The 27,485-nt window shown below is 44.4% G+C and overlaps 1 protein-coding gene and 1 long non-coding RNA gene across 5 annotated transcripts in view; one reads left to right on the top strand and one right to left on the bottom strand.

Annotated features, from left to right (window-relative positions):
• Nucleotides 1-27,485, bottom strand: part of LOC119971178 (myosin-3) — a 1,049,419-nt gene that overhangs the window by 177,595 nt on the left and 844,339 nt on the right. For all 4 annotated transcript variants that reach the window (XM_038806379.1, XM_038806381.1, XM_038806380.1 and 1 more), the window contains one exon: nt 27,029-27,275. In XM_038806379.1, coding sequence (XP_038662307.1) covers nt 27,029-27,275 — 247 coding nt within the window. The remainder of the gene's footprint in view (nt 1-27,028; nt 27,276-27,485) is intronic.
• Nucleotides 206-27,246, top strand: LOC119971180. The gene is made up of 3 exons (XR_005461773.1): nt 206-308; nt 17,457-17,564; nt 27,138-27,246. It is a non-coding gene; the product is annotated as an uncharacterized LOC119971180 (long non-coding RNA).

Here is a 27,485-nt window from a genome sequence, read left to right as displayed (position 1 = left end):
TTTAATTCTGTATTCATAGAACAAAAGAAAATCATTCAGCAGTGCTGCCCACCATGCTTGTACAACTGCAAACATTAGATTTTGTATGTGTCAGCAGGATTGACATTTCCAAAGGAGTTAGTATCACTCCTGTAAAATGATCAGGAACAGATATATAGTGCATGGTGGTGAACACAATGAACCACCAACAGGGGGTGTTAGTTACTGCTGTTTCACTACAATAATGTGGTTTTTCTCTACAACAGACGGTTACTGAACTGGCCTGGCCAATAAATCTGTGTCGAATGGATCAAAAAATTAATCAAAAGGTACGTAGAAACTGAAAAATTCCTCATTTACTCCATTTCCACTCCACTTCCTGGAGGAGGGGGGAGGAATGATAAAACAGTGTTTTTATACAGCTAGGGAGAAGACGTGGCCCACAGGGAAAAATCGTTAGGAGAAAATATATAATAGAACTGAAATATAGAGAGAATGTGGAGCACCTCTCTTGTAGGCTATGATTCTTCTTTGTCATCTTGCCCACCTTTAACATCAGTCCTTGCATGTGTCTTCAATATAATTGTATGCTTTACTTGTGCAGCCAAATTAGTAAAATTAACTTTAATATAAAGAAAATGAGAGTTGAAGAGAGAGAAATCACAGCTGTTAATACCTTTTTTAAATTCTCCAAGGCCTGCTAAGAACTGACCTCTCCCCATGGGTAGTTTTAATAAGCTCCAAAATCCCATCCCTTGTTAGCAGAGCCAGATAGTAAGAAATAAAAAGGTTCATCAATTCATTGCCTGAGGCAGTGCTACGTTTCTAATACAGCACAGGACACTTCTGATGATAGGTAAAAGGTTAAGAGCTGCTGTATCTCTATAATGTACAACAGATATATGAGGTCTAGAAAGAAGATCCCCACGTTTCCTCCAGGTCAGAGCCACAAAACAAAAACAGTAAATGTGAGATACAAAACTGAATAATCAGAATAATTATAACAATTCATTTAACATTTTTCATTGGGGGCAATATTTAACTTGATATATATATTTTTGTAATTGTTACCAAGGAATCCAATCAAGTGCGCCAAATCGGGGTCATTAATGAAAAATGTCAAAAACAAAGGAATCTATATGGCAGAGTAGAGCAGACGTGCTGTGTTCAGTCTGTGCAGCAATCCAAAAGTGATTTCTTATTTTTAACAGCTTAAGTTATTTAATATTATTCTACTTGGTTAGCTACACGTAGCAAAATCTTATTTTCTATTCAAAATTAAGATTTTCTACTTTCAAATCGTGATTGAAAACTGCCTATATTTGTCTAAATTTGAGTAAATAACTATAAATCATTTTAATTTATAAACTGCATACATATGTATACATTTATTGACAATGTAAAATTGTACTCAAGTTTAAGTTAATTATATGATATAAGGAATGCTGAGTAAATTGTACGATCGTTTAATAAAAAAATGCCTGCTTCAACAAAATTAATCATATTTTCTGAATAATAAACATTCTTTTGTGAAGGTAAAATTGATTTTGTTTAATTACAATTCTATATAATACAAAATCACAGAAATTTTACAGTGCAGGACAGTCAGCCCAACACATCTGCATCAGCTGCCCGAATGAGCAATTCACCTAGGACTATGACCCTACCTCTCTCTCTAACCCTGCATATTCTTTCTTTTCACTAATTGGCTTAGTGATAGGACACAAGGCGTAGAGGTTGATGTATGTTTTTAAGTCTGGAGGAGGGTTTGTAGTGGAGTTTCCCAGTGGTTAGTGTTGGGACCCTTGCTTTTCATGATATCTATATATTTGATCTAGACCATGGTGTACAGGGCACAAAGTTTGCAGCTGATATGAAATTTGGAAGCATTTTAAATAATTTGGCTACACAAGTAAAGCATACGATTATACTGAAGACACATGCAAGGACTGATGTTAAAGTCCAATTCCCTTTAGACTGCTTCAATTGAATCTTCCTCCACCACACTCTCAGGCAATGCATTCCAGACCCAACCACTCTCTGCATGAAAAAGACTTTCCTCATGTCACTTTTGCTTCTTTAACATGTGATCTTTAACTTGCTTCTTTAACCTGAAATCTGTGCTCTCTAGTTCTCGATCCTTTCATGAGTGGGAATAGTTTCCCCCTATCTACTCTCTCCAGACCTCTCATAATTCTGAATATCTCTGTAAAATCTCCTCTCACTATTCTCTTTTCCAAGGAAACAGTCCAAACATCTCCAATTTACATTCATAATTGAAGTTCTTTGTCCCTGGAATTATTCTCATGAACGTTCGGCACCCTCTGCACCTTCACATCTTTCCTAAAGCGTGGCACACAGGACTGCTTGCAATACTCCAGCCAAGGCCAAACTCGTGTCCTATTCAAGTTCAACATAACCACTTTGCTCTTGTACTCTACGCCCCTATCAATAAATGCCTTATAAATAATGCTGTCAACCTGCCCCATCACATTTAATGACTTATGCACATATATACCCAGATCCTTTGCTCCTGCATGCCCTAGAATTTTATATCGTCTCTTCTTGTGCTTCCTGCCAAAATGAATCACTTCAGACATCTTCACAATGAACTTATCCACCCATTCTACCAACTTGTCTACATACCTTTGAAGTTCTACACTATCCTCACTGTACACTCACTATTTACAATGCTTCCAAGTTTCATATCAGTTGCAAACTTTGTGCCCTGTACACCATGATCTAGATCAAATATATAGATACCATGAAAAGCAAGGGTCCCAACACTGACCACTGGGAAACTCCACTACAAACCATCCTCCAGACTTAAAAACATCCATCAACCTCTACGCTTTGTGTCCTATCACTAAGCCAATTGTGTATCCATGTCACTGCTGTCCCTTTTATGCCGTGAGCTACAGCTTTGCTCACACATCTGTTGTGGCACTCTCTCAAATGTCTTTTGGAAGTCCATGTACAATACATCAACTGCCTGGCCCTTGTGAACCATGTTACCTCTTGAAATAAGTCCAGCAAGTTAATTAAACACAATTTTAGACATCTACGCTGTTTTTCATTAATTAACCCACATTTGTCCCTGGGACTATTAGTTTTGTCCTGGATTATTGTTTTTTGAAGTTTCCCCACCACCTAAGTTAAATTGACTGGCTTGAAGTTGCTGGGCTTATCTTTGCAGCACATTTTGAAAAAGGGTGTAATGTTTGCAATTTTCCAGTCCTCATGGCAATTGCATCGGAGGTTTCCACTTTCAGTTCCTTCAGTATCCTGGGATGCATCTCATCTGGTCCTTGTGCCTTACCACCTTTAAGTTTAGTCAGTCTATCCAATACCTTCGCCTTATCAGTTTCCAACCTTTCTTGTGTCCGAATTGCCTCCTCTTTCACCATGGCTTGGGTAACATCTTCGTACTTTGTAAAGACAGATATGAAGGGGTGCATTCTCCACGTCCCCAGCCGCGTGTTTCTCGGAGGAGCGAGATTCTCTGTTCCTGCGGCTGGCCAATGGGATTTCCCATTGTAGCCACTCCACGCCGCTGGGAAACTGGCGGCCAGGGGTGCGCTGCCGGTGGAATGGAGAATCCTGTAGGTGGAGAATTCACCTCAAAATGTTCATTTAATACCTCAACTATGCCTCCTTCTCCATTCCAATTCTTCTCACACCTCGTGGTGCACCGAGGGTAGTAATTCCTGGAACATGTTGTTGGTCTGTCACCAGGGGCTTATAGCTTGGGGGCACCACTCCACACAAAACATAGCTGACCAGGAGTCTCTCCCACACTTACCGCCAGCCAGTGGCTTATTAGGAAGGATTTGCAGGTTGATACACTAAACCTTTAAACCGCATTATGAACGCACCTTCTTGGCCATCAAGTCCTGGGGTGGGTCTTGTATCTGAAACTTCTAGCTCAAGAGGCAGAGATGCTATCCACTGCGTCACAAGACCATTCCTCTTTGTACCATGCTTTTACTATGCTCATAAAAGACTTTTGGATTTCCTTTTAGATTGGGTATCAGTCTCTTTTCATAGTCCTTAGTTGATTTTCTTATTTGTTTTTTCATGTTCCCTTGGAACCTTCTATATTCCCCTGATTTTCAACTGTAATTTCTACCTGACACCTGATGTAAGAACACCTTTTTGTTTTTATCTTATCTCTTTCATCATCCAAAGGAGCTCTGGCTTTGCTTGCTTTACATTTCCCTTTAGACGGAATATACCTTGACTGCGCCCAAAATATCTCTTCTCTGAAGTCAGCCTATTGTTTAGCTATCATTTTTCTGGCCAACCTTTGATTCTAATTTATTTTGGTTCTTAACTCATTGATGTTTTCTTTCCTAGTTAATTATTCTTAATCTAGATTTTCTTTGCCATTTTCCATTGTCAGCCTAAAGTTTAGAATACACTAATCACTGTCCCGTAATACGTTCTCCTACTGACACTTAATCCACTTGACCCATCTTATTCCCAAGCAGATAGCTTAGTAGTGTCGCCAGTCTCATTGAACTGAAAAGATATTGCTGTTGAACATTTTCCTGAACATACTCTAGCCTTTTCCCCTCACTGCTCTTTACACTACTACCATCTCAGTCGAGGGTCAGATAATTGAAGCCCCCCATTATAACTACTCTATAATTTTTGCACCTCTCTGTAATTTCCTTGCAAACAGTTCCTCTATATCCTTCCCATTAGTTGGTGGCCCGCAGACAGCACTGAACAATGTACTTGCTAATTTTTTGTTCCTTAGCTCTGGCTAAATAGATTCTGTCCTTGAATCCTCTGGGACATCCTTTTCTCAAATACTCTCCTAAATCAATCTACCACCCCTTCCCCTTTCCTTCCTTTCCTATCTTTCTGGAACACCTTGAATCCAGGAATATTTAACACCCTGTTGCTGTTATAGCTACAACATTGCATTTCCACATGGCAAACTGCGCCTGTACCTCACCAATATTATTTACCATATTATGTGCATTCACATATGTGCATAGTAACATTTTTGAAATAAATTAGTATTAGTAAAAAAGTAGTACTGGAGAAATTAATGGGACTGAAAGTTGATAAATCCCCTGGACCTGATGATCTTCATCCTGAAGTGTGGAAAGAGGTGGTGGCAGTGATAGTGGATGTGTTGGTGGTCATCTTCCAAAATTCTGAAGATTCTGGAACTGTTCTTCTGGATTGTAAAGTAATAAATGCAACTGCATTATTGAAGAAAGGAGGAAGCGTGAAAAGAGGCCTGTTAGCCTGACATCAGTTGTAGGGAAAAGGTCACAAGACACGGAAGGCAGCAGGCTGCCTCCACCTCTGATGTGCATCCTCGGGACACACCTAGATATAGCAGTCGACCATGGAAGATCAAGTAGAGTGAGTAACACTGAGTGGCATGGGGTGGGGGGGGGGGGGGGGGGGGGGTCACTATCAGTAGCTTGGAGGAATGAAAATCTGTCACAGTGAAATAATCACTATTAAAATGTGTCACACCTCATTTATATGAAGCCTCTGTCATGTTAATTTTCACAGCAGGCCTGCCTGCAACCCTGCCCACTGTTGCCGTCCACTCCCCCCCTTCCCCTGGGCACAGTGATCCAAGATCAAAAGCCCCTGATGCAGACCTCATTCAGATGATGGGTGTGAGCGCACTGTCAGCAGAAAGGCAGGAGTCAGACTTCAGCAGAAACCAAGGAGCACCAGAGCTTACCTCACAGCGAGTTATCATCACTCTCCTACCTTGTATGGTGACCTTCTGACCGTGCCAACACAGGGGGCCCTGGAGTGATGTTACACAGACCCTTGGAGGAGGGAACAGGGTGGTGGGGAGTGGGCGGTGTGATGGGGGGATGTGGGGAATGGTGGGGTGGGGGGAATGGGAGGAGGGAAATTGGGGGGGGGTGTAAGGAGAGAAATGGAGGGGGGGGGGATTGAGCTGACAGACACAGCCTTTATTCTGGGAGGATCTATAGACAATGAGAGCTTCCCTGCTCCTCCTGGCATGTCGGATCCTTGCCACTGCCTGTCCATCCTCTGGCTCCTCAGGCTCGTTACTCATCGTCCAGTCCAGCCTGGAGCACCTCATCCTCTTCCTCCGCATGTCCCTCTGCCTCCTCCTGCTGTTCCTCCAGCATGTCGTCCCGCTGCTGTGCCAGATTGTGGAGGGTTCTGAAGACCACCAGAAAGTTGGAGATCCTCTGGGGCAAGGCACCTGCAGAGCATTCAGCATCAGAACCGCATTTTCAGCAGCCCAATGCACCGTTCAATGACAGAGCAGGTGGCAACGTGGGCCTCATTATAATGGGCCTCCGCCTCGGTTTCAGGCCTCTGCACTGCATCATCATCCATGACCTCAGCAGGTATCTCTTGTCCCTCACAAACCAACCTGTCATCCTCAGGTGGCCTATGGAGACACCGCGGATCTCCGAGTGCCCCAGGTTGTAGCTGTCATGCATGCCCCCAGGATAGCAGGCACACTCGTGCATAACCCTGAGGTGATGGCTGCCCACGATCTGAACATTCAGAAGTGGAATCCCTTCCTGTTAATATTGGGCACTTCTTGATGGGTACTTGCAGGGTGACATGCATGCCATCGATCGCCCCCTAGACCTGGCAAAAAAACCTGCAGCCCGGGTATCTTGGTGGGCCTGGTCCAGCTTGAAGGTGATATAGTCTGATGCCTGGGCATTTGGAGCATCCGTCACCTCCTGGATGCACCTATGGGCAGAAGATTGGGATATTCCACACAAGCCCCCCTCGAGCCCTGGAATGACCCAGTGTTGTAAAAGTATAGGGCTGCAGTGACCTTCACAACCACTGGGAGCGAGTGTCCTCCTCCAAGGGGTGCCATTTCCGCAAGGATGTGGCACAGGTGCCGTACTGTCTCTCGACTGAGATACAATCTTCTGCGGCACATAGTGTCCGTCAGCTCATTGAATGACCAACAACGTCTGTACACCTTGGGCTCTCGCTGGACTTCCCTTCTGGATCCCTCCTCAGACTGATGGGCGGCCAGGACTTCAGAGTGTGTGATGGTCCCCTGACCATGGGATGCCGCCTCCAGCCTGAATTGTCACTGCAGCCTTTGACAGTGTCTGCCCTCCACAAGCAACGCCAGGGAATCCTCCGTGGGATCAACACAAGCAAACATTGTTAAATCTGGAAGCAATTGGAGGAGAGAGACCTTCAATCAGTCAGGGCTTCCATCCTGGGACTCTCAAATCCCCCAAACCTCCCCCGCCTTACCATCACTGTCCTGCATTCTCTCAGAGTGTCATCCAGTGAGCCAGTTGTGCTGGCAAACCTTGCTCTGCACACTCACCCCCGGCCACATCAGGAACCTCCAGACCTCTGCTGGGAACGTTAGGGTAGGACTTGCTCAGCTGCCCTCTGCTCACATCCACACACTTACCCTTTGGCTGCGAGAGGATTCTCAATGGTGAAGCCCTGCTTTTTACTGTTTGATTGTTGGCAGCTACCTCTATGGTGCTGATGCTCCTCGAGTTTGCTGGACATCCAGTTCACTAATCTTTCTCTGAGACATGGCAACTGTGCCTTTGAGGAGGCACTTCAGAGTTCAGAAACGTGAAGTGTTCTCACAACTAACAAGACTAATTCCTCATTCGAATAAGCCTTCAGCTATGAAGCTAGAGACTGCTCACAGTCAAAGGGAATGAAATTGAATTTCAGGAGAAGCCACAGCTTGGCTCTGTCCTGGGAGAGTTTGGTAAGACCATCAGGCTGATGCTGTGGTTGCCCCGTTATGCATCTCCACAATTTTTGAAGATGTCTTGAAGTCCTTACAGATGCAAAGCCCCTCACCCATCCCAGCCCAGAGGTGACCCCGACCTGGAATGCTTCAGTGATTCCCCCGCCGATCGCAGATACTGGGGCAGCAGCTCCACTGCCCTGCAGCTGCATGTCGGTAAATGGAAATGATTACTCACCTCCTCAGTTTCCCTCAGTAGCCATCGCGTCAACTTCACAGTTTGAAAAGGAGTACTAAACGACGCCCGTGTTACTTCCCGCTGCAGAGTCAGGTAATTCCCGGGAGGCCGCTGCATTCGACCCAAATCTCGTTAATGAGACTTAAATGAATGAAAACGAGGGTTAACGATATTCTCATCATTTTTGGACGTGATCCGGAACTCGCAATTGGGAACGGACCGGTTGAATTGCAAAATGGTTTCTCAATGAATCTCAATTTTGCCCTCTCCAGCTATTCACCCGCCACTCCGGGATCTGCGCTGGTGCAATGTGGTCGCTGAATCGTGCCTAATATTTCCAGGTTTACAGGTGACACAGAACTATGTGGAAATGTGACTGGGAGGTGGATCAAAGAGACTTGAAAAGGGCTTTAGACAGGCTTATGAGTTTTGTAAGGTCCTGTCTGTTTATTTCTCGTCTATTCCCTTATTTCCCCATTCTTTTCTTTTTGCCATTACATTTTTGATCCATGGATGATTTATAGATGTGTATCTTTAAGGCTGTCTGTGCCTTTAATTCAAGCAGAAGCCTATTGCATTTGTGGACTGACCGACACCATTACAGAAATTGTCTGAGACTGGGTTTGATTGATTAGGCTGGTGGGCAATGAATGAGCCCAAAAGGCTGTGCTCTGCATGGTAATGGGTGGGAACTGGATTTTATCCCGCTGAAATGGTTCAGAGACCTAGGGAATTTTCAGATTCATTTTGGCAATAGGGAGATAAGAGATCCAACTAAATCCTCTCCAGAAAGCTGATGCTAATCCTCTCCAAAAAGATCCAGCTAAACTCTCTCCTGAAAGGCCTGCTGTGAGGGTTATAATTCTCTCCAGAAAGAACCAGCTAACTCTCTCCCCTGAAAGACAAAAGGCAGAACCGACCAACTTTCTCTACAGAAGGACAGACTCCTGAATTCGAGCTTTGAACTGAAGGCCCAGTTTGATGAGAAATAAGGGGTGGGAATTTCCTTTCTGGGGACTAAGTCCCCACGCCGGCAGAAAAGCCGGCGCTAACCACTCCGGCGTCAACAGCCCCTGAAAGTGCGGAAGGTACTGTGCAAGTTAGCGCAGGGGCCGAAGGGCCGGCGTGATTCCACGCAGGCGCAGACCAGCTGGAGTTTTCTGGGCATGCGCAGGAGGTTGAGTTCTACACACTGGCCATGGTGGAGCCCTACAGGGTCCGGCGGGGAAGGAAGGAGTGCCCCCTCAGCACAGGCCCGCCCGCAGATCGGTGAGCCCCGATTGCGGCCAAGGCCACTGTGGCCCCCGCCCCCCCAGGGTCAGATCCCCCCGCCCCCCGAGGACCACCCCATCGCCATACCTGCCAGGTCCCGCCATGTGGAACCATGTCTAACCCACGTTGGCGGGACTGGCCAAAAACGGATGGCCGCTCGGCCCATCGGGCCCGGAGAATTGCCGGGGGGGGCGCTGCCAATGGTCCCTGACCGGCGTGGCGTGAACCTCCCCCCCCGCCCGAAAACCAGCGTCGGGGTGGGATTCTGCCGGCCCCCGGGGATTTTCTGTCCCGGCGGGCCGGGGGAGGGTAGGAGAATCCCGCTGAAGGTGTTTCTCCAGAAAGTTTGCTGCCTGTGAGTACTGCGTCTTTTAACCTACAGGGACCCAGAATGAATCAATTACTCTCCAAAGAAGATCATTATCGGTTGTAAACCAGAGACGTGCTGTGAACATACAGTGCTAAAGGATAACCATCTGAAGCGTAGACTTATTTTTTGACTTTCATCCTTATTATTTTTACATCTTTCTACCCCTCTGTGTTTTTCTGTCTTGTGTATATGGGTAGAGGGTGGGACAGTTAAAGTGGGTGGGAGGTATTTGCTTATTGTTATCCAGTTGCATTTACTACATATTTCATGATAGTTCTTGGTATAAATAAAGAGTAATTCTGTTTAAACTTACAAACCTGGGGCGAAATTCTCCGGCCCCCAGCAGGGTCGGAGAATCGCCTGTGGCCGCCTAAATTCCCGCCCCCGCCGTGGCAGAGATTCTCCGCCACCCGGGAAGTGGCAGGGGCAGGAATCTCGCCCCGCCGATCAAAGTGGCCCCTGCGGCGATTCTCCGGCCCAGATAGGCCGAGGTCCCGCCGCTGGGAGGCCTCTCCCACCGCCGAGGTTTAAACCACCTCTGGAACGGCGGGCTCAGCGGCGCGAGCAGGCCCCCGGGGTCCTGGGGGGGCGGGGGGCGATCGGACCCCGGGGGGTGCCCCCACGGTGGCCCGGCCCGCGATCGAGGCCCCCCGATCAGGGGCCGGGCCAGTGCCCTGGGTGCACTAGTTTCTTCCGCGGCCGCCACGGCCTCCGCCATGGCGGAGGCGGAAGGGAACACCACATCGCGCATGCGCCGGCAGTGACGTCAGCGGCCAGCTGCCGCTGACGTCACTGCCGGCGCATGCGCCGACCGGCGAAAGCCTTTCGGCCAGCCCTGCTGGCGGGGGCGCCGGGTGTTCGCGCCAGTCTTCTGGTGCAAACCGCTCCGGCGCGGGGCTGGCCCCCAAAGGTGGGGAGAATTCCCCACCTTTGGGGAGGCGCGACCCCTGAGTGGTTGGCGCCACTCCCCTACTCCGGCACCCTCCGTCACACCGGGTAGGGGAGAATGCCGCCCCAGGTGACTGTAATTATTGGACAGCCAAGGGCCAAAAACTTTGGGAATTTTTATAAGAATTATTGGTTAATTCACTTGTGTTGTGACTCCATGATGAGTGGGCTGGAATTGACTGTGCACTTTCCCAGGGTGTTTAAGAGTGGGAAGATGGAATATAATGAGGAAACATTTGCGGTTAACCACTTTGGTTGGAGAAACAGAAATACACATTATTTCAGAGAGACCGGGAGGTATTGATGTGCAAAGGAACCTGGGTATCCTTGTTCATAAGTCACTGAAAGCTAAGGTGCATCAAGCAATTATGAAAGATAATCTATGCAAAGTTTCTATTTATGTAATACCTTTATTGGATGGGAATTTTAGTCCAGGATTGAAGAAGTCTTGTTGTAATTGTAAAGAACCTTGTTGAGACTGCACCTGGATTATTGTGTACTCTTCTGTTCTCCTTACCTAAATAAGGATATACTTGCCAAAGAACAAATGCAACAAAGGTTCACCAGAGTGACCCCTGCCATAGCTGGATGGCCCCATAAGGAGAGATTGAGGTGACTGTGCCTATTCTTTCGGGTGAAACCAGCTGATGTTCAAGTTCTGAAGCCCAGAGCTCAAGTTGCTGTAACTCACATTTCCTGCATAAATGATTATCCAAGACCTGGGATGCATCCTGGAATTCCCACATGGCACAGGATGTGCACTCTAAAAATCTGAGTAGCCCTACCATTTCCTTTTTTTATTAGTTAGCCTTAATAGATTCTAACAATACTAATAAATTTTACTATTGCTAATGAACCTTACCACCATTAATGAACCTTACTAAGACTGATAAATCCTACTAATACTTAATACACATACTTGCAGTGATAAACATTAGTTAAAACAAAATAGGTGATACCTATCAGCTACTCACTTGTTACTTATTTTTACTAAATGTTTTAAATCATTTTTAATTTGCCAGTTGTTTAGTATTATTCCCTGAGCAGTAATGCTCACCAGCCAATCAAATTATGACTTTGCTCTGATATCACATCTTAATTTTAGTCTCCAAACAAGGCTCTGACCCCACAGACTATGTAACAGATGGGCCTGCTTGTTCAGCTTTTCACTAGCCCCACTCTCGTCCAGCTGTCGGCTTTTTACTGGCCCCACTCTCACCAACCTCTTGGTTTTCACATATTTCCATTTATTTATCATTGGGATGGAGCTTTACTTTACTATGCCATAAACTCCTCCTCCAGATTGTCCCTTTCCTATCCCAAACTGAGGCGTCCCATGCAAGTTTCATACAATATTTCTAGTCAAAATGTTTCCAGTATCTTGCCCATCTTTCCAATACCAGTTTCCTACCTTTAATTAGTTGAGGAAGTCAGTGGTAGTGGAACACGGTTTTCTTGAACTATGTACAATACTCTGCCCACGGCAGTAACTCTCTCTCAATCCAGTCCCTATTGGACAACCAACAACTCCGGGCGGGCCCTGCGAGGGCCGGCTTTGATCTGTAGGTCTTTAATGAGCTTCAGCTGGGTGGCCTCCACCCCCTACCTAGGAAGCTCGTACTTCACGAGTCCCCCGTGGTCTTCGTGAGGTTATGATACTACCACAATTCAATCAAGTGGCAAATTAGTCTAAAATCAACAAAGTTTGTTATTCCACGTGTTCATGCTGCAATTGAAATTAACTTATTGTGAATAAAATTATTATCCTTTTATGCACTCACAGTTATTGCAAGTTATGCAAAGTATTACAAACCAGTTCCCAAAAAGAAAATAACTTGCATTTATATAGTGTGTTTCATGACCTCAGGATGAAATATATTTTAAATGTAGTCTCTGTTGTAATGTAGAGAAATATTAGTGGCTAAGTTATGCTCCACTAGGTCTCACAAACACCAAAGACATGTGATGTTACATTTGCTTTTCATAGGGTTGGTTGAGGAATAAATATAGACCATGCTATTACGATAATCCATCAATTGTCTTTGCAAAATGCTGTGGGATCTTTTACCTCCACCTCAGATGCCGTAATTTAGGATCCCATCTAAAAACAGCACAATGCAGCATTGCCTCAGCAGGGTCAACCTTGTTGTGTGCTCAAGACCCTGGAATAAGCCTAGAAACCACAACCGGATAAGAATGTAACTGGAACAAGGCTGACATCATGATAGTACACTATAAATTGAGAGTGAATTAATTAACTCTTTCTAAAAGGAGATGGACTAATATCTTGTTGGAAGCAGGATTGAAAATTAGATTGAGGTGATATGCTTGGCTTCTGCCCCAATAAATGTGTCCACAATCCAGTTGGGAGGAAGGCAATGGAATCTTCCCCCTACTCTCCACATACCTAGCAACAACTTTGGGGAGTGTCTTGGGACTTCTGGGAAATTTCAATCATCACACCTTTGTTAAGTTCAGCAGAAGTCATGCTTATACGGGTATTGGTTTCAAATGACCTCTAAGAAAGCTTGAGACATTTCCAAGAGGAAAGGTCATTAATCCAGAGAAAATCAATTCTGTCCAATAAGCCTTTGTATCCCTGTGGGGAAAAAATACGTTTTAAACAATACTTTTATTTTTGGTCTGTTAAGGGTGCGACTCCAATTGCTTGGCACTTCTTTGCACCACAAACCTTTGCAGTACCCCAGGCTACAGCTACGGGCTATCTACCTCAATTATTTCAATTTGGGAGGAATTCCATGTTGTCTGGCAGTAGAGCAGCGACCCAGAAATTTTGATCCAAAAGGGGGTTGAGTCTACTATAATGCAGGATAAATGTGATCTGTGGAAGATTTGGGTGGTTGGGCTATCCTCATTCCACACTTCTTATTCGGGATGGGCAATAAATGCTGGCCGAGCCAGCGATGCCCACATCCCAAGAATATTTATCTTCACAGATTTGCTTTCTGAGACACATTATTCACCACAGGTGAATTACGGAGAACTTCATATTCGCATCACTGTTGCTGTTTATCACAGATAATTGGCACTTACTGAGCACCAAATATCAAGAATATAAATTTTAATAAACTACAGTTGTTGCATAAATGTTTTAAATTCTAGACTAGATTGGTTTTTTTGTATAATAAACAGCTTATATAAGAAAGTACTCAAAGAGGGATTTTTTACTTTTGGTGAGGGTCTACAAAGTTGTAATATATTTGAAGCAGAAGTATACATCTTTTATTATTCATTCAAGGGATGCCAAACCAGCATTTATTGCGCAGCCTTAATGCCCTTTCACCAGATCCTGCAGAAATGATAGATTCAAGCTGTTCTAGGATGTCAACCTCTTGCAAACTGTCCAAACAATCTATTTTTCAAAGTTATACTGATGAAATATCCAGACAGAAATGACTGTTGAAAGTCGCATGCTGAGTCACTTCATAACAGGGCCCGAGCCTTGCCAATCTAGAAGCTCAGGCAATTTGCTCCCTTTTGTGTTAATGTCTCTCATTTAGTGGTTTACTGTTTCGCTTTTATGGGGCTGGAGGTTTGGAAAGGGCCTATTTTTTAAAACACTATTGTCTCAATGGTTGATCATCCCAAATTAGAAAGCCAAGGCCTGTTGTTATCAGCCACTGAATTGTGCAAATTAACGGGAACATGGATTTTGAAGGTGGTCCTTGAGACTCGGTGAGATGCATCACTGCATCCCATGAAGACAAAAGACAATCTGGTCTGCAATAGGCAGTCACTCCAATTCAACATATAGGTCGCAATTTAACATCGAGAAAACAGAGTCCCATTTTGGGCATGTATAGCAGGACATCTTGGCGCCTGCAGTGCCGGGAACAACCCCGCTATCAAACGGGACTCGGTTTCTTTTGGCCTCGGCGAGGAATGCGCTGCCGAGGCCATTTCCTGAGCTCGAGCTCAGCTCGTCACTGCAGGAAGAGATTGATGCACCATTTCTAAATGCTGCCCAATCTCTCGACTCCCCCCGACATGCCACCATGGCCTCTGGACCCTCCCCCCATGCCCCAAAATACATCTTGGGGATCCTCGAGCCCCCCCTCCCCCCCCATCTCTTAAGGGCAGGGCACTAACAGGCCTGATCCCTAGCACCTTGGCATTGCCAACCTGACACCATTGCAGTACCACCAGGGTGGCCAGGGGGCAGTGCCAAGGTGCCAGGCTGCCAGCAGGGGTGCCAAGGTACCATCCTGCCCACAGCCCGACCACATGGGGTCCTCCAATGGCCTCAAAGACCCCTTTGCTATCGATGCCCTTCAGAAAAAAACTAGCACTGTGCAATTAAATTGTTGATCAAGTCATGTTGCAGATCTAATCACAACGTGCAAATGAAATAAATATCAGACCACGCAAAACTTAAATAAAAGCACTGACATTGGCAGCAAATTTGAAAAGTTAAGATTCAACATAAATCAATTATTCAGCTTCCAAATACTTCCATACGATTATTTAGCAGTAATGAAGGGTTCAGTAAGTTTGAAATTAGCATAACATTTGAAATAACATCAGTGTTAATTAATGATTTGTCAGTCGACTGGTCTCAATTACAGGTGGTGAACGTCTAACACCTTTAGGACTTATAACTTGGAAAAGTTTCTCACTACCAGTAGCTGGAGATATTGTTATTTTTTAAAAGAATATGGCAGAATAATTTTAACAAATCGTTTCTCCTTAGATTCATGAATTATGTATTGATACACAATTCCAGATGATAGGTCGAAAAACAAACTTTGTTTAAATACTCTTCCCTGGATTTTTCTATGGATAGATGATAGAAGACATTTATAAACGATGATGACTGTCCCAAGTTAATGGTGAATTTTGTTTTATACATCACAATCATTTGTTACTTTAAAACAGAGTAACAAAACAGGCCTTTCCTGGAGATCTGGTGAACATAATGGTTCCTTTCAGTCTGATCATGAATTGATTTGCTAATTTACACACGCTTTCCTTTTCAGCCTGTCAAAATGGTGCCCCTTTCCATATATATTTGGCTTTCTTACTAAAACATAGGGAACAAAGATTTCCATGGCACCACCACTGTTGAGCCCCTGAACCTGAACCACCAAAAACTGCTCAGTGCTATCTACTTTTAATTTGAAGGGAAGCTTTCCTGAAAAATTGGTAAGACATCTTTCCCTTTTGATTTAAAATTAATTTATTTCAGGAGTGTGCCAGGGAGATGCTATTCACGTCAGTACATGGGTGGTTCGTACACAGAAATTTAATATAGGTTGGCCGATTCATATTCCGCTCATCTCTTATCCTAACACTGTGAAGTATTTGGATCAATCGTATTAGGACAGTTGCTCTTTTGAGGATTTTATTTGGAGAACCTAGTACTTTACACTGCATGCTGGGTCAGATGTGCGTTATTTGATTTTCTAATATAATCACTACATGGAACCTCACTGCAGTTAACTTGGTGTATAATTTATGTAATACAACATGAATAAAGACAGACCGTAAATATGAGAATATTTTGTACATGTTGAGCATCCTGATCCGTAAACTGAACACATTCAAAAATTGAAGCTATTTTAACCATGTCGGCCTTTAGCATGGGAAGACGAGTTGTTTATCTGCACGGATTACCTTGCGAGTTTTAAGGTGAACATGTCAAGAAGAAACTTATTACAGGTACCCTCCGCCCTGCATTTATTATTCAGTGATACATCTCACTTTTCCAGCCATTTTATTTACTGTAGACTATAGCTAGCCTCGGCTTAGGTTATTTTCATGTATGTTTATATGCAGTATCCAAAAACCAAAATTGTCTGAAATATAAAATGCAATCAGACTCCAAGGTTTTGGATAAAGGATACTCCTCCACCTGTAGTATGCGTGTACTGTTGCTGCTGTTCAAGCCAACAGATGTATTTCAAAGAACAAAGAATAATAGATAAAATATTAAGGTAATAGTAGAATTGAGATTCTCAAATTAGATCAGAAACCTTGACAAGACAGCTAAAATGGTTTATAAACAATATTTGAAATGCAATATTAGATTGCAGCTTTGAAATAATCACTCTAAGGTATACTATTTTTCATGTGCATCCTGACTACCCTGTCATACTTTTCTTTGTGTGCTTTTGTGTTAATAATACCATTTGTGCTTTTATGTTAATTATACCATTTGTGTTGTAGTCATGTAATAATGTGCACACTGGGAGATTATGGCTGTAATCTTGTGCTGCTACTCTGAGTGGAGAAAGTGGGCATGGGCACTTAATTGTGAAGGTGATGAAATGTCAGCTTCCTGGCCATGGGATTAAAGCAGTGAACTAAGGTGGCAGCAGATCGAAAGCAGATCGTGCTGCCCGGCAGCAAGTGGCAGGAATCCATTTTTAATGCATTAGCCTCTTATGCGTTCCCATTAAAACAACGTGTTTGATGATTAAATTGCATCTTTGCTCTGAACTCTGCAACAAATGAAATGCATGTGCCATCAAATTCATGACTGGTTAAAGATGGCGTGAAATCCTGGTGGATTGATTCTGGGATGCAGGGTAGGAACTGCTTATCTTGTATGAGGATCTCGGTTAGAACAGAGGAAAAGAGGTTTCGATGCATTGAGATTGGATGACAGCTCCGGTGGGATTGTTGAACGGGGGAGTGGGGAATAGCAACAGTTCCAGGGAATCAAGGAGGGCCAGATGCGGAGGGGAGTGGGGAAAAGCAAGAGTTCCAAGGATCCAACGATAGCTGAGAAAGGGAGAGGGGAGGTGGTAGCAGCACTTCTTGGTGGAAAACCCCCCAGAACAACAGCCAGAATAATGCAAGAAGTGGGCGCCTCTTTGGGTCCTCTTTAAGTATGATGCCCAGACCTTTGTCCGTCTGGGAGATTCCTGTCTGCTCTTGCTACATGCTTGAACTAGTCCCTTGGTTCTGCATAGGTAACTGGCTGGCCGTCACCTAATTGTGCCTCTGAGTGGAAGAACTGCACACTTCTCGTTCCATCATCGGGACACTCAACGATCAATAAGATTCCAACCTAACAATTGGTTAGTTGACATAATATTGTTTATTCTTCCCCTCCAGCACTAATGGCAAGTGTAAGCAAAGGTTTTACCAATGTTCAACCAACAATTAGGAAACAAATCGCTGACAAAAACAATCAGCTGACCAAGTAATTAAATGAAAAAGATTAAAAACTTACTAGTCATTTTTTTTTTCTCCCGAGCCCTTCACCCTGCCCTCATTATAGGGCAGGTCAATCGAGTTTTAGCTGTGCATAACATTGCACAAATAGGCAATAGGGCCTGTAAGAATTCTTCCTGTTTATTTCCTTTGTTCCCATTTATTTTATTTTATAATTTTTAATCCATTAAGCCATAATTGGAATGTGCCTTTAAGCAGAACACCCAAGCTGAAGCAGCCTGCGTGTCAGGGCATTGTGCTCATAGGTTTTATATTAGAAGAGAGGGCAGAAGTTACATTTTCCCGCCAGTTTAATTATAATACTGTACATAATAAAAAGGTTACTTGTGTTAAAGTTACAAACCTGGTAACTGCAGTTTCTTGGGCTCAGCCAAGGACCTCGGGTATTTTAAAATAAAATCTTATTTCACCAGTGTTGCGACTCCGGATCAAGAGGGGCTGAAATTGACTGTGTACTAGCCATGTCAGGCCAGATAATATCCAGCCTATAATGATGAATGTTTATCCATTCAAGCTACCCTCAAGCCAAGGAAAAGAAATGTAGTTATGAAACTCATAGATACCTATTCAACAATGCAGAATATTGCTCAGCTACGTCTAATCCATAAAAATGCAGGGCAAATCTTACCCACCAATTAATTGTAAAATAGGAATATAGGAAGTCATGAATAGGCCATCTAGCCCCTTGAGCCTGTCCACTATTCTAATAAATCTCAGCAGATCTGCACATCTGCTTCATTTAACCAACTTTTCTCCCTATTCCTTGATATTCATTCCAAAGAAAAATCTATCGGATTCTTGAAAATTTCAATTGATTCAGCATCCGTACCTTTTTAGGAGGTTTTCTTTTCCCATGGTGTCAAAAATGCTTCTTGATTTCACTGCCACTGCCAACATTTAATTCTAATTTTATGGTTATGGCCCCTTGTTCTGGATTCCTTATCAGATAAAATAGTTTATCTGTATATAATCCCTTTATCATTTTAAACACCTTAATTTGATTCCCCCTCAACCTTCTATACTCAAGGGAATACAAATCAAGTTTATCCAAGCTGTCCTCATAATTCAACCCTTGAAGCCCTTGCATCATTCTGGTGAACCTGCACTGCACTGGCTCCCAGGCTTCTCTGAGTTGCAAAGCACATATTGAATTCTGTTCAGATGGGGTCTGACCAAGTTCTGTGCGACCAAAGCATAATTCCTTCACTTTCTCGTCCAAATGCTCTCACTACATTAGTCATTTTGATTACTTTTTGTACCAGTGCCCTCACTTTAGGTTCTTCGACAGCTCCTGGTCTCTTTATATTAAGAGAATACGCCGATTTGTCTTCTTAGATTCAAAGTGGATGACCTCACCACAATGAACTCCATCTGCTTTTGTTGCTGCCCACTCATTTAGTCTGTCTATGTTCCTTTGTAACTTCTTGCTCCCTATTAACCTCCTGCCAATTAGCTAATAATAGAAGTAATTAATAATGCCATTGAGTGAACTTACTCATGAATAGCCTGCTTACAAGATCAGAAATGGGACTGTTCATTAACGATTCTACAGTTTAAAGGTCCATTCATTATTTCTCCAGCAATAAAGCAGTCATGCCATCCTAAAGTAATATTAAGAGAAACATTGAGACCTGGGTTGATGAATGACAGGTAACATTTGTCCTACATATAAGTGGCAAGCAATGATCTCCAACATGAAAGAAGCCCAGCCGCTTTCCCAAATTTCAAAGGTACCACCATTGTCAAGTCCCCCATCATAACATTCTAGGAATTCTCATTGGCTAGAAGCTTAACTGAACCAGCCATATCAAAAACATGGCTACAAGAAGAGGGCAGAATTTGGGGGCTGAATGGGTCACCTCTAGATCACACAAAGCTTCTCCATCACCTACAAGTCTTAAGTCTGGAGTCTGATGAAACACTTAAGAAGCTCAGCATCATCCAGGATTTAGCAATCCACTGGATTGGTGCTCCTGAATCTGGACTCCTACACTAGTAATTCATGGTGGCTGCAGTATGTACTATTTACAGGATGCAACAACCTGCATCATAAAAACATCTCTAACATATAGCAACAAACACAAGGGCTGGGATTCACCGACCCCCCCCCACCGCCCCCAACCGGGTCGGAGAATCCCCGTGGGGAGGCGCGAATCTCGCCGCGCCGAACCGACGCTGGCTGCCCTATTCTCTGGCATTGTTTTTTGGGTGGCGGCGAGATTCCCGCCACGCCAGTTGGGGGCCGTTGACAGCGGGCCCCGGCGAGTCTCCGGGACCCGATGGACCGAGCGGCCGTCCAGTTTAGGCCAGTCCCGCCGGTGTGAATTACTCACCTCACGCACGCCGGGACCTGGCAGGTAAGTATGCGGGGGCGGTCCTCAGAGGGGGCGTGGGGGATCCGACCCCGGCGGGGCCCCACGGTGGCCTGGCCTGCGATCGGGGCCCACCGATCTGCGGGCGGGCTTATTCCATGGGGGGATTTCTTTTCTCCGTGCCGGGCCCCTGTAGGGCTCCGCCATATTTTCCCAGGTCCGGCGCGGAGAAGAGAACCCCTGCGCATGCACGGAAATACACTGGCTGGTCTGAGTATGCGCAGAAATTCGCCGGTCGGTCTGCGCATGCGCGAGATCACGCCGGCCGTTCTGCGCATGCGCGAACTCGCGCCTTCCCTTCAGCGCCGGCTGGAGCGGCGCCAATCCCTCCGGCGTCCACCTAGCCCCTGAAAGTTCGGAGAATTCCTTACTTTCGGGGTCTGTTGCCGCCGGTTTTCCCGCCCGCGTGGGGACTTAGTCCCCAGAAGGGAGAATCTCGGCCAAGGTTATCCTAAGGCAACCAAGACCCTGTGCAGAAGCTGAGAGTGTAGTTTGGAGATCCGTGTTGGGCCCACAATTGTTCACAATTTACATAGATGATTTGGAATTGGGGACCAAGGGCAATGTGTCCAAGTTTGCAGATGACACTAAGATGAGTGGTAAAGCGAAAAGTGCAGAGGATACTGGAAGTCTGCAGAGGGATTTGGTTAGGTTAAGTGAATGGGCTAGGGTCTGGCAGATGGAATACAATGTTGACAAATGTGAGGTTCTCCATTTTGGTCGGAATAACAGCAAACGGGACAATTACTTAAACAATAAAATATTAAAGCATGCCGCTGTGCAGAGAGACCTGGGTGTGCTAGTGCACGAGTCACAGAAGGTTGGTTTACAGGTGCAACAGGTGATTAAGAAGGCAAATGGAATTTTGTCCTTCATTGCTAGAGGGATGGAGTTTAAGACTAGGGAGGTTATGTTGCAATTGTATAAGGTGTTAGTGAGGCCACACCTGGAGTAGTGTGTTCAGTTTTGGTCTCCTTACTTGAGAAAGGACATACTGGCACTGGAGGGTGTGCAGAGGAGATTCACTAGGTTAATCCCAGAGCTGAAGGGGTTGGATTATGAGGAGAGGTTGAGTAGACTGGGACTGTACTCGTTGGAATTTAGAAGGATGAGGGGGGATCTTATAGAAATATTTAAAATTATGAAGGGAATAGATAGGATAGATGCGGGCAGGTTGTTTCCACTGGCGGTTGAAAGCAGAACTAGGGGACATAGCCTCAAAATAAGGGGAAGTAGATTTAGGACTGAGTTTAGGATACTTCTTCACCAAAAGGGTTGTGAATCTATGGAATTCCTTGCCCAGTGAAGCAGTTGAGGCTCCTTCATTAAATGTTTTTAAGGTAAAGATAGATAGTTTTTTGAAGAATAAAGGGATTAAGGGTTATGGTGTTCGGGCCAGAAAGTGGAGCTGAGTCCACAAAAGATCAGCCATGATCTCATTGAACGGCGGAGAAGGCTCGAGGGGCCAGATGGCCTACTCCTGCTCCTAGTTCTTACTGCAAAAATAACAGCTTGGGGGAAATGAAGGTATTTCACAAACATATAATCACTGAGTCAATATTGGAGACCATAGTAAGGGTAAGTAAAGGTTTGGCCAAAAGAGAGAAAGGTGAAGAGGCAGGAAGATTTAGGATTGGAATACACCTTCGGGCTTGTAATGAAAGAGGTAGGTTCTGTTGAAGACAGCTTGGGAAGGCAACAAAGGGGAAATAATGGCTTGTCAAAGACTGACAGACACACAAGCATTCTGACAGTATTAAGGCACTGGAAGAGCCAATAGACAGGGTGGAGAGGTGCAGTCATACTTAATCAATGTACATGTGGGAGCAGAGCCAAAGATCAGATGACAAAAGGAAGGGCCCAAGATGGATCAAATGTTGTGGGGGTAAAGAAGAAAAACTCTGGCTACAATGAGTAAACTGAATATAGAATAGCCAAATGGATCCAAACGACGGCTATCCTTCTGAGCGAGAGAAGAGTTGAAGAAGTGGAGGAGGATGAATTTAAAAGATTGCTGAGAGGTCAATGAGGACAAGAAAGGATATGATTTGTAATTCTTAGTTGAGCTATCTCAATGAATGCTGCAGAATGGCTGGAAACGTGATTCAAAAAGGAACCACAGGAAAACTGCATACGGATTTGGTGATGAGAGCATGTTAAAGGACCCTGGAGAAGAAAGAGAGACGGAACGCTTGCGTGACATACTAAAGTTGATGGTCAGTTTTCAAAAGGGAGGGCAGTATGGTGGCACAGTGGGTTAGCCCTGCTGCCTCACAGTGTCGAGGTCCCAGGTTCGATCCCGGCTCTGGGTCACTGTCCATGTGGAGTTTGCACATTCTCCCCGTGTTTGTGTGGGTTTCACCCCCACAACCCAAAGATGTGCAGGGTAGGTGGATTGGCCACGCTAAATTGCCCCTTAATTGGAAAAAATGAATTGGGTACTCTAAATTTATTTTTAAAAAATGTTTTCAAAAGGGGCCTAGCAAAGGGAAAAGGTCTGGTGAGAGGTCTGGTTTGGTAGGCAACTGGTAAAGGGAGAAATAGTAGAGGCAGTTGATCAACTGGCCTCAATCTTAATCAGACTGGCTTTTGGTCTACCAGCCTAATGTTAGCCTTTCACAAGCCCACAGAGTTTCAAAGGGTTTTCCAAAGCAATTTGCTGTCAGGAGGATATTCAAATGGTGCAGCCTCTATAGGCCATACAGGACCAGTCAGTAGGACTTTAAACTTCTGAGTTGGGGGGAAGGGAAAGTGAAAGCGACAGGGAGCATGGAGTTAAATGGCAAGATACACAGGAGGATAACATGTAGGCAGGTGGATTTAAGCTTGATGCAGACTAGGAATTCAACAAAAAGGAAGGATAACTTTGGACATCTTAGGACTTCCAATATCTGTAATGATAAGAAAGTTAGCATTAAGGTACTTTACCTGAATGCTCGTAGCATTTGTAACAAAGTAGACGAACTAATGGCACAGATCATCGTGAATGATTATGATGTGGTAGGCATCACAGAGACATGGCTGCAGGGGGTTCAGGACTGGCAGTTAAACATCCAAGGATATAGAACATAGAACATAGAACAGTACAGCACAGAACAGGCCCTTCGGCCCTCAATGTTGTGCCGAACAATGATCACCCCACTTAAACCCACGTAACCCGTATACCCGTAACCCAACAATCCCCCCATTAACCTTACACTACGGGCAATTTAGCATGGCCAATCCACCTAACCCGCACATCTTTTGGACTGTGGGAGGAAACCGGAGCACCCGGAGGAAACCCACGCACACACGGGGAGGACGTACAGACTCCACACAGACAGTGACCCAGCCGGGAATCGAACCTGGGACCCTGGAGCTGTGAAGCATTGATGCTAACCACCATGCTACCGTGAGGCCCCAAATATACAACCTATCGAAAAGACAGGGAGGTGGGCCGAGGGGGTGGGGTTGCCTTGTTAGTTAAGAACAAAATTAAATCTATGGCACTAAACGACATAGGGTCGGATGATGTGGAGTCTGTGTGGGTAGAATTGAGGAACCACAAAGGCAAAAAAACCATAATGGGAGTTATGTACAGACCTCCTAACAGTGGTCAGGACCAGGGGCGCAACATGTACCGGGAAATAGAAAAGGCATGTCAGAAAGGCAAGGTCACGGTGATCATGGGGGACTTCAATATGCAGGTGGATTGGGTAAATAACGTAGCCAGTGGATCCAAAGAAAAGGAATTCATGGAATGCTTACAAGATGGCTTTTTGGAACAGCTTGTCATGGAGCCCACAAGGGAGCAGGCTATTCTGGACCTAGTGCTATGTAATGAACCAGACTTTATAAAAGATCTTAAAGTAAGGGAACACTTAGGAAGCAGCGATCATAATATGGTTGAGTTCAGTCTGCAGTTTGAAAGAGAGAAGGCAAAATCGGATGTAATGGTGTTACAGTTAAATAAAGGTAATTACGAGGGCATGAGAGAGGAACTGGCGAAAATCGACTGGAAGCAGACCCTAGTGGGGAAGACAGCAGAGCAAAAATGGCAGGAGTTTGTATGCATAATTGAGGACACTGTACAGAGGTTCATCCCCAAGAAAAGAAAGATTATCCGGGGAGGGATTAGACAGCCATGGCTGACAAAGGAGGTCAGGAAATGTATCAAAGAAAAAGAGAGATCCTATAAAGTGGCCAAAAGCACTGGGAAATCAGAAGATTGGGAAGGCTACAAAAACAAACAGAGGTTAACAAAGAGACAAATAAGGAAGGAGAGGATCAAATATGAAGGCAGGCTAGCCAGTAATATAAGAAATGATAGTAAAAGTTTCTTTATATACATAAGAAACAAACGACAGGCCAAAGTAGACATTGGGCCAATTCAAACTGATTCCAGAAGGCTAGTGATGGGAGACGAGGAAATGGCTGGAGAACTTAATAAGTACTTTGCGTCTGTCTTCACAGTGGAAGACATGAGTAATATCCCAAAAATTATAGAGGGTCAGGGGGCTGAGTTGAGTATGGTTGCCATTACAAAAGAGATGGTGCTAAAAAAGCTAAAAGGTCTTAAAATTGACAAATCTCCTGGCCCCGATGGGCTACACCCTAGAGTTCTGAGAGAGGTGGCTGAAGAAATAGCGGAAGCGTTGGTTGAGATCTTTCAAAAATCACTGGAGTCAGGGAAAGTCCCGGACGATTGGAAGATCGCTGTTGTAACCCCCTTGTTCAAGAAAGGATCAAGACAAAAGATGGAAAATTATAGGCCAATTAGCCTAACCTCGGTTGTTGGTAAAATTCTAGAATCGATCGTTAAGGATGAGATTTCTAAATTCTTGGAAGAGCAGGGTCGGATTAGAACAAGTCAACATGGATTTAGTAAGGGGAGGTCGTGCCTGACGAACCTGTTAGAATTCTTTGAGGAGGTGACAAGTAGGTTAGACCAGGGAAACCCAGTGGATGTGGTCTATCTGGATTTCCAAAAGGCCTTTGATAAGGTGCCACACAGGAGGCTGCTGAGTAAGGTGAGGGCCCATGGTGTTCGAGGTGAGCTACTGGCATGGGTTGAGGATTGGCTGTCTGACAGAAGGCAGAGAGTTGGGATAAAAGGTTCTTTTTCGGAATGGCAGCCGGTGACCAGCGGTGTCCCACAGGGTTCAGTGTTGGGGCCACAGCTGTTCACCATATATATTAATGATCTGGATGAAGGGACTGGGGGCATTCTAGCGAAGTTTGCCGATGATACGAAGTTAGGTGGTCAGGCAGGTAGTGCTGAGGAAGTGGGGAGGCTGCAGAAGGATCTAGACAGTTTGGGAGAGTGGTGCAGGAAATGGCTGATGCAATTCAACGTGAGAAAATGTGAGGTCTTGCACTTTGGAAAAAAGAATCCAAGCATAGACTACTTTCTAAACGGTGAGAAAATTCATAATGCCAAAGTACAAAGGGATCTGGGAGTGCTAGTCGAGGATTCCCTAAAGGTAAACATGCAGGTTGAATCTGTGATTAAGAAAGCGAATGCAATGTTGTCATTTATCTCAAGAGGGTTGGAATATAAAAGCAGCGATGTGCTACTGAGCCTTTATAAGGCTCTGGTTAGGCCCCATTTGGAGTACTGTGTCCAGTTTTGGGCCCCACATCTCAGGAAGGACATACTGGCACTGGAGCGTGTCCAGCGGAGATTCACACGGATGATCCCTGGAATGGCGGGTCTAACATATGATGAACGGCTGAGGATCCTGGGATTGTATTCATTGGAGTTTAGAAGGTTAAGGGGAGATCTAATAGAAACTTACAAGATAATACATGGCTTAGAAAGGGTGGACGCAAAGAAACTGTTTCCGTTAGGCGAGGAGACGAGGACCCGTGGGCACAGCCTTAGAATTAGAGGGGGTAAATTCAGAACAGAAATGCGGAGACATTTCTTCAGCCAGAGAGTGGTGGGCCTGTGGAATTCATTGCCGCGGAGTGCAGTGAAGGCCGGGACGCTAAATGGCTTCAAGGCAGAGATAGATAAATTCTTGATGTCGCGAGGAATTAAGGGCTACGGGGAGAATGCTGGTAGGTGGAGTTGAAATGCCCATCAGCCATGATTGAATGGCGGAGTGGACTCGATGGGCCGAATGGCCTTACTTCCACTCCTATGTCTTATGGTCTTATGGACCTGGGTGAACAGCACAAGTGATGATTGAGCATCTCTTTAACTAACCAGGATCATTAATGAGCAGCACAAAGTCAGGGGAATGATGGGTTGGTTAGAATAGTGAATTCAGTGTCAAATCAAGTACTGAAAACAAAATAAAGAACAGGAATGAAAGGTTGAATTAAGAGACAAAGATAGAAAAGACAAAAAAGTTAAAAATACTCCGACAATAATTTAAATTTGGAGGAATGAATCTCTCGTTAATTTCCACTGTCAAAGAGGCTGTTTGGAAGTAATTAAGACATATTTACATTGTTTAAAAAGGTAATTAGGCTGGAATGACTTGACTTTCTGTGCATACTTTAGTCCATATATACAAGGTCAGCACAGGAATTGTATGCTGCTTACTCATTTAAATAGACTCACTTTCGACAGCAACTTCTGGATTGTCATATTTGACTGTATATTTGTGCTCAGTGGAAGCTGCTGTCTAATTTTCACAGCAAAATCCACCCCATTATCTATGTCACTGGCAGATACCAGGTGAGTCACTATCTTTTGCAGTTGAGTTAACTCAGTAAAACCAAAAAAAATAAATAAAAAACATACAAGCAAAACCTTGAGCCACTTAAAATAAAATATGTGGGAAAATATTCAGGGTACTGAAAGTTGCATTTGAATAATCTGGTAGTTTTTAAAAATATATATATTTTAGACTGGAAAATAAGGATATGCTTTTGTTGCGTCAATCAGGTATTACATTGGAAATTGTATACTGTGGAACACACCAACAAATGTCAGCATGTCTTACCAAATTCTCTGCAGTTTTTATTGCTGTTTTGTAGATCTTGTTTCAGCTGCTCCATCTCTGCCTTAAGGGAAATGTTCTCATTTTCTTTTTGCTGCTTTTCCTTTCCCAGCCTCTGAAGATCCATCTCTAGGCCTTTCACCTCAGCCTCTTGCTTCTCAATTTCTGTTACCTTCCCTTTGATTCTATCACGAGCCTGGAGCAGGTCTGTTTCGGACTTCCTCAAGAGGTCATCTCTCTTCTGTATTGCCTTTGGAGGAAACCATGCAGAGTATGTATAGTGCAAATTTACTTCTAAGAGCATTATTTAAGTGACCCAAAACCTACACTTAATCACTTGGATCAGAAGTTGATCATGTCCATCAGAAGCTGCATTAAAGCTTAAATCAGAAACATCAAAGTGGCTGTACAGCTTCAAACAACACATCAACCACAGGACTGTGTTAAGAATAAATCTATA

This window comes from Scyliorhinus canicula, chromosome 9 (genome assembly GCF_902713615.1).
Source record: "Scyliorhinus canicula chromosome 9, sScyCan1.1, whole genome shotgun sequence".
NCBI lineage: Eukaryota > Metazoa > Chordata > Chondrichthyes > Carcharhiniformes > Scyliorhinidae > Scyliorhinus > Scyliorhinus canicula.
The sequence above is the reverse complement of the archived record's forward strand: the minus strand, read 5'-3'. Positions and strand labels throughout refer to the sequence as shown.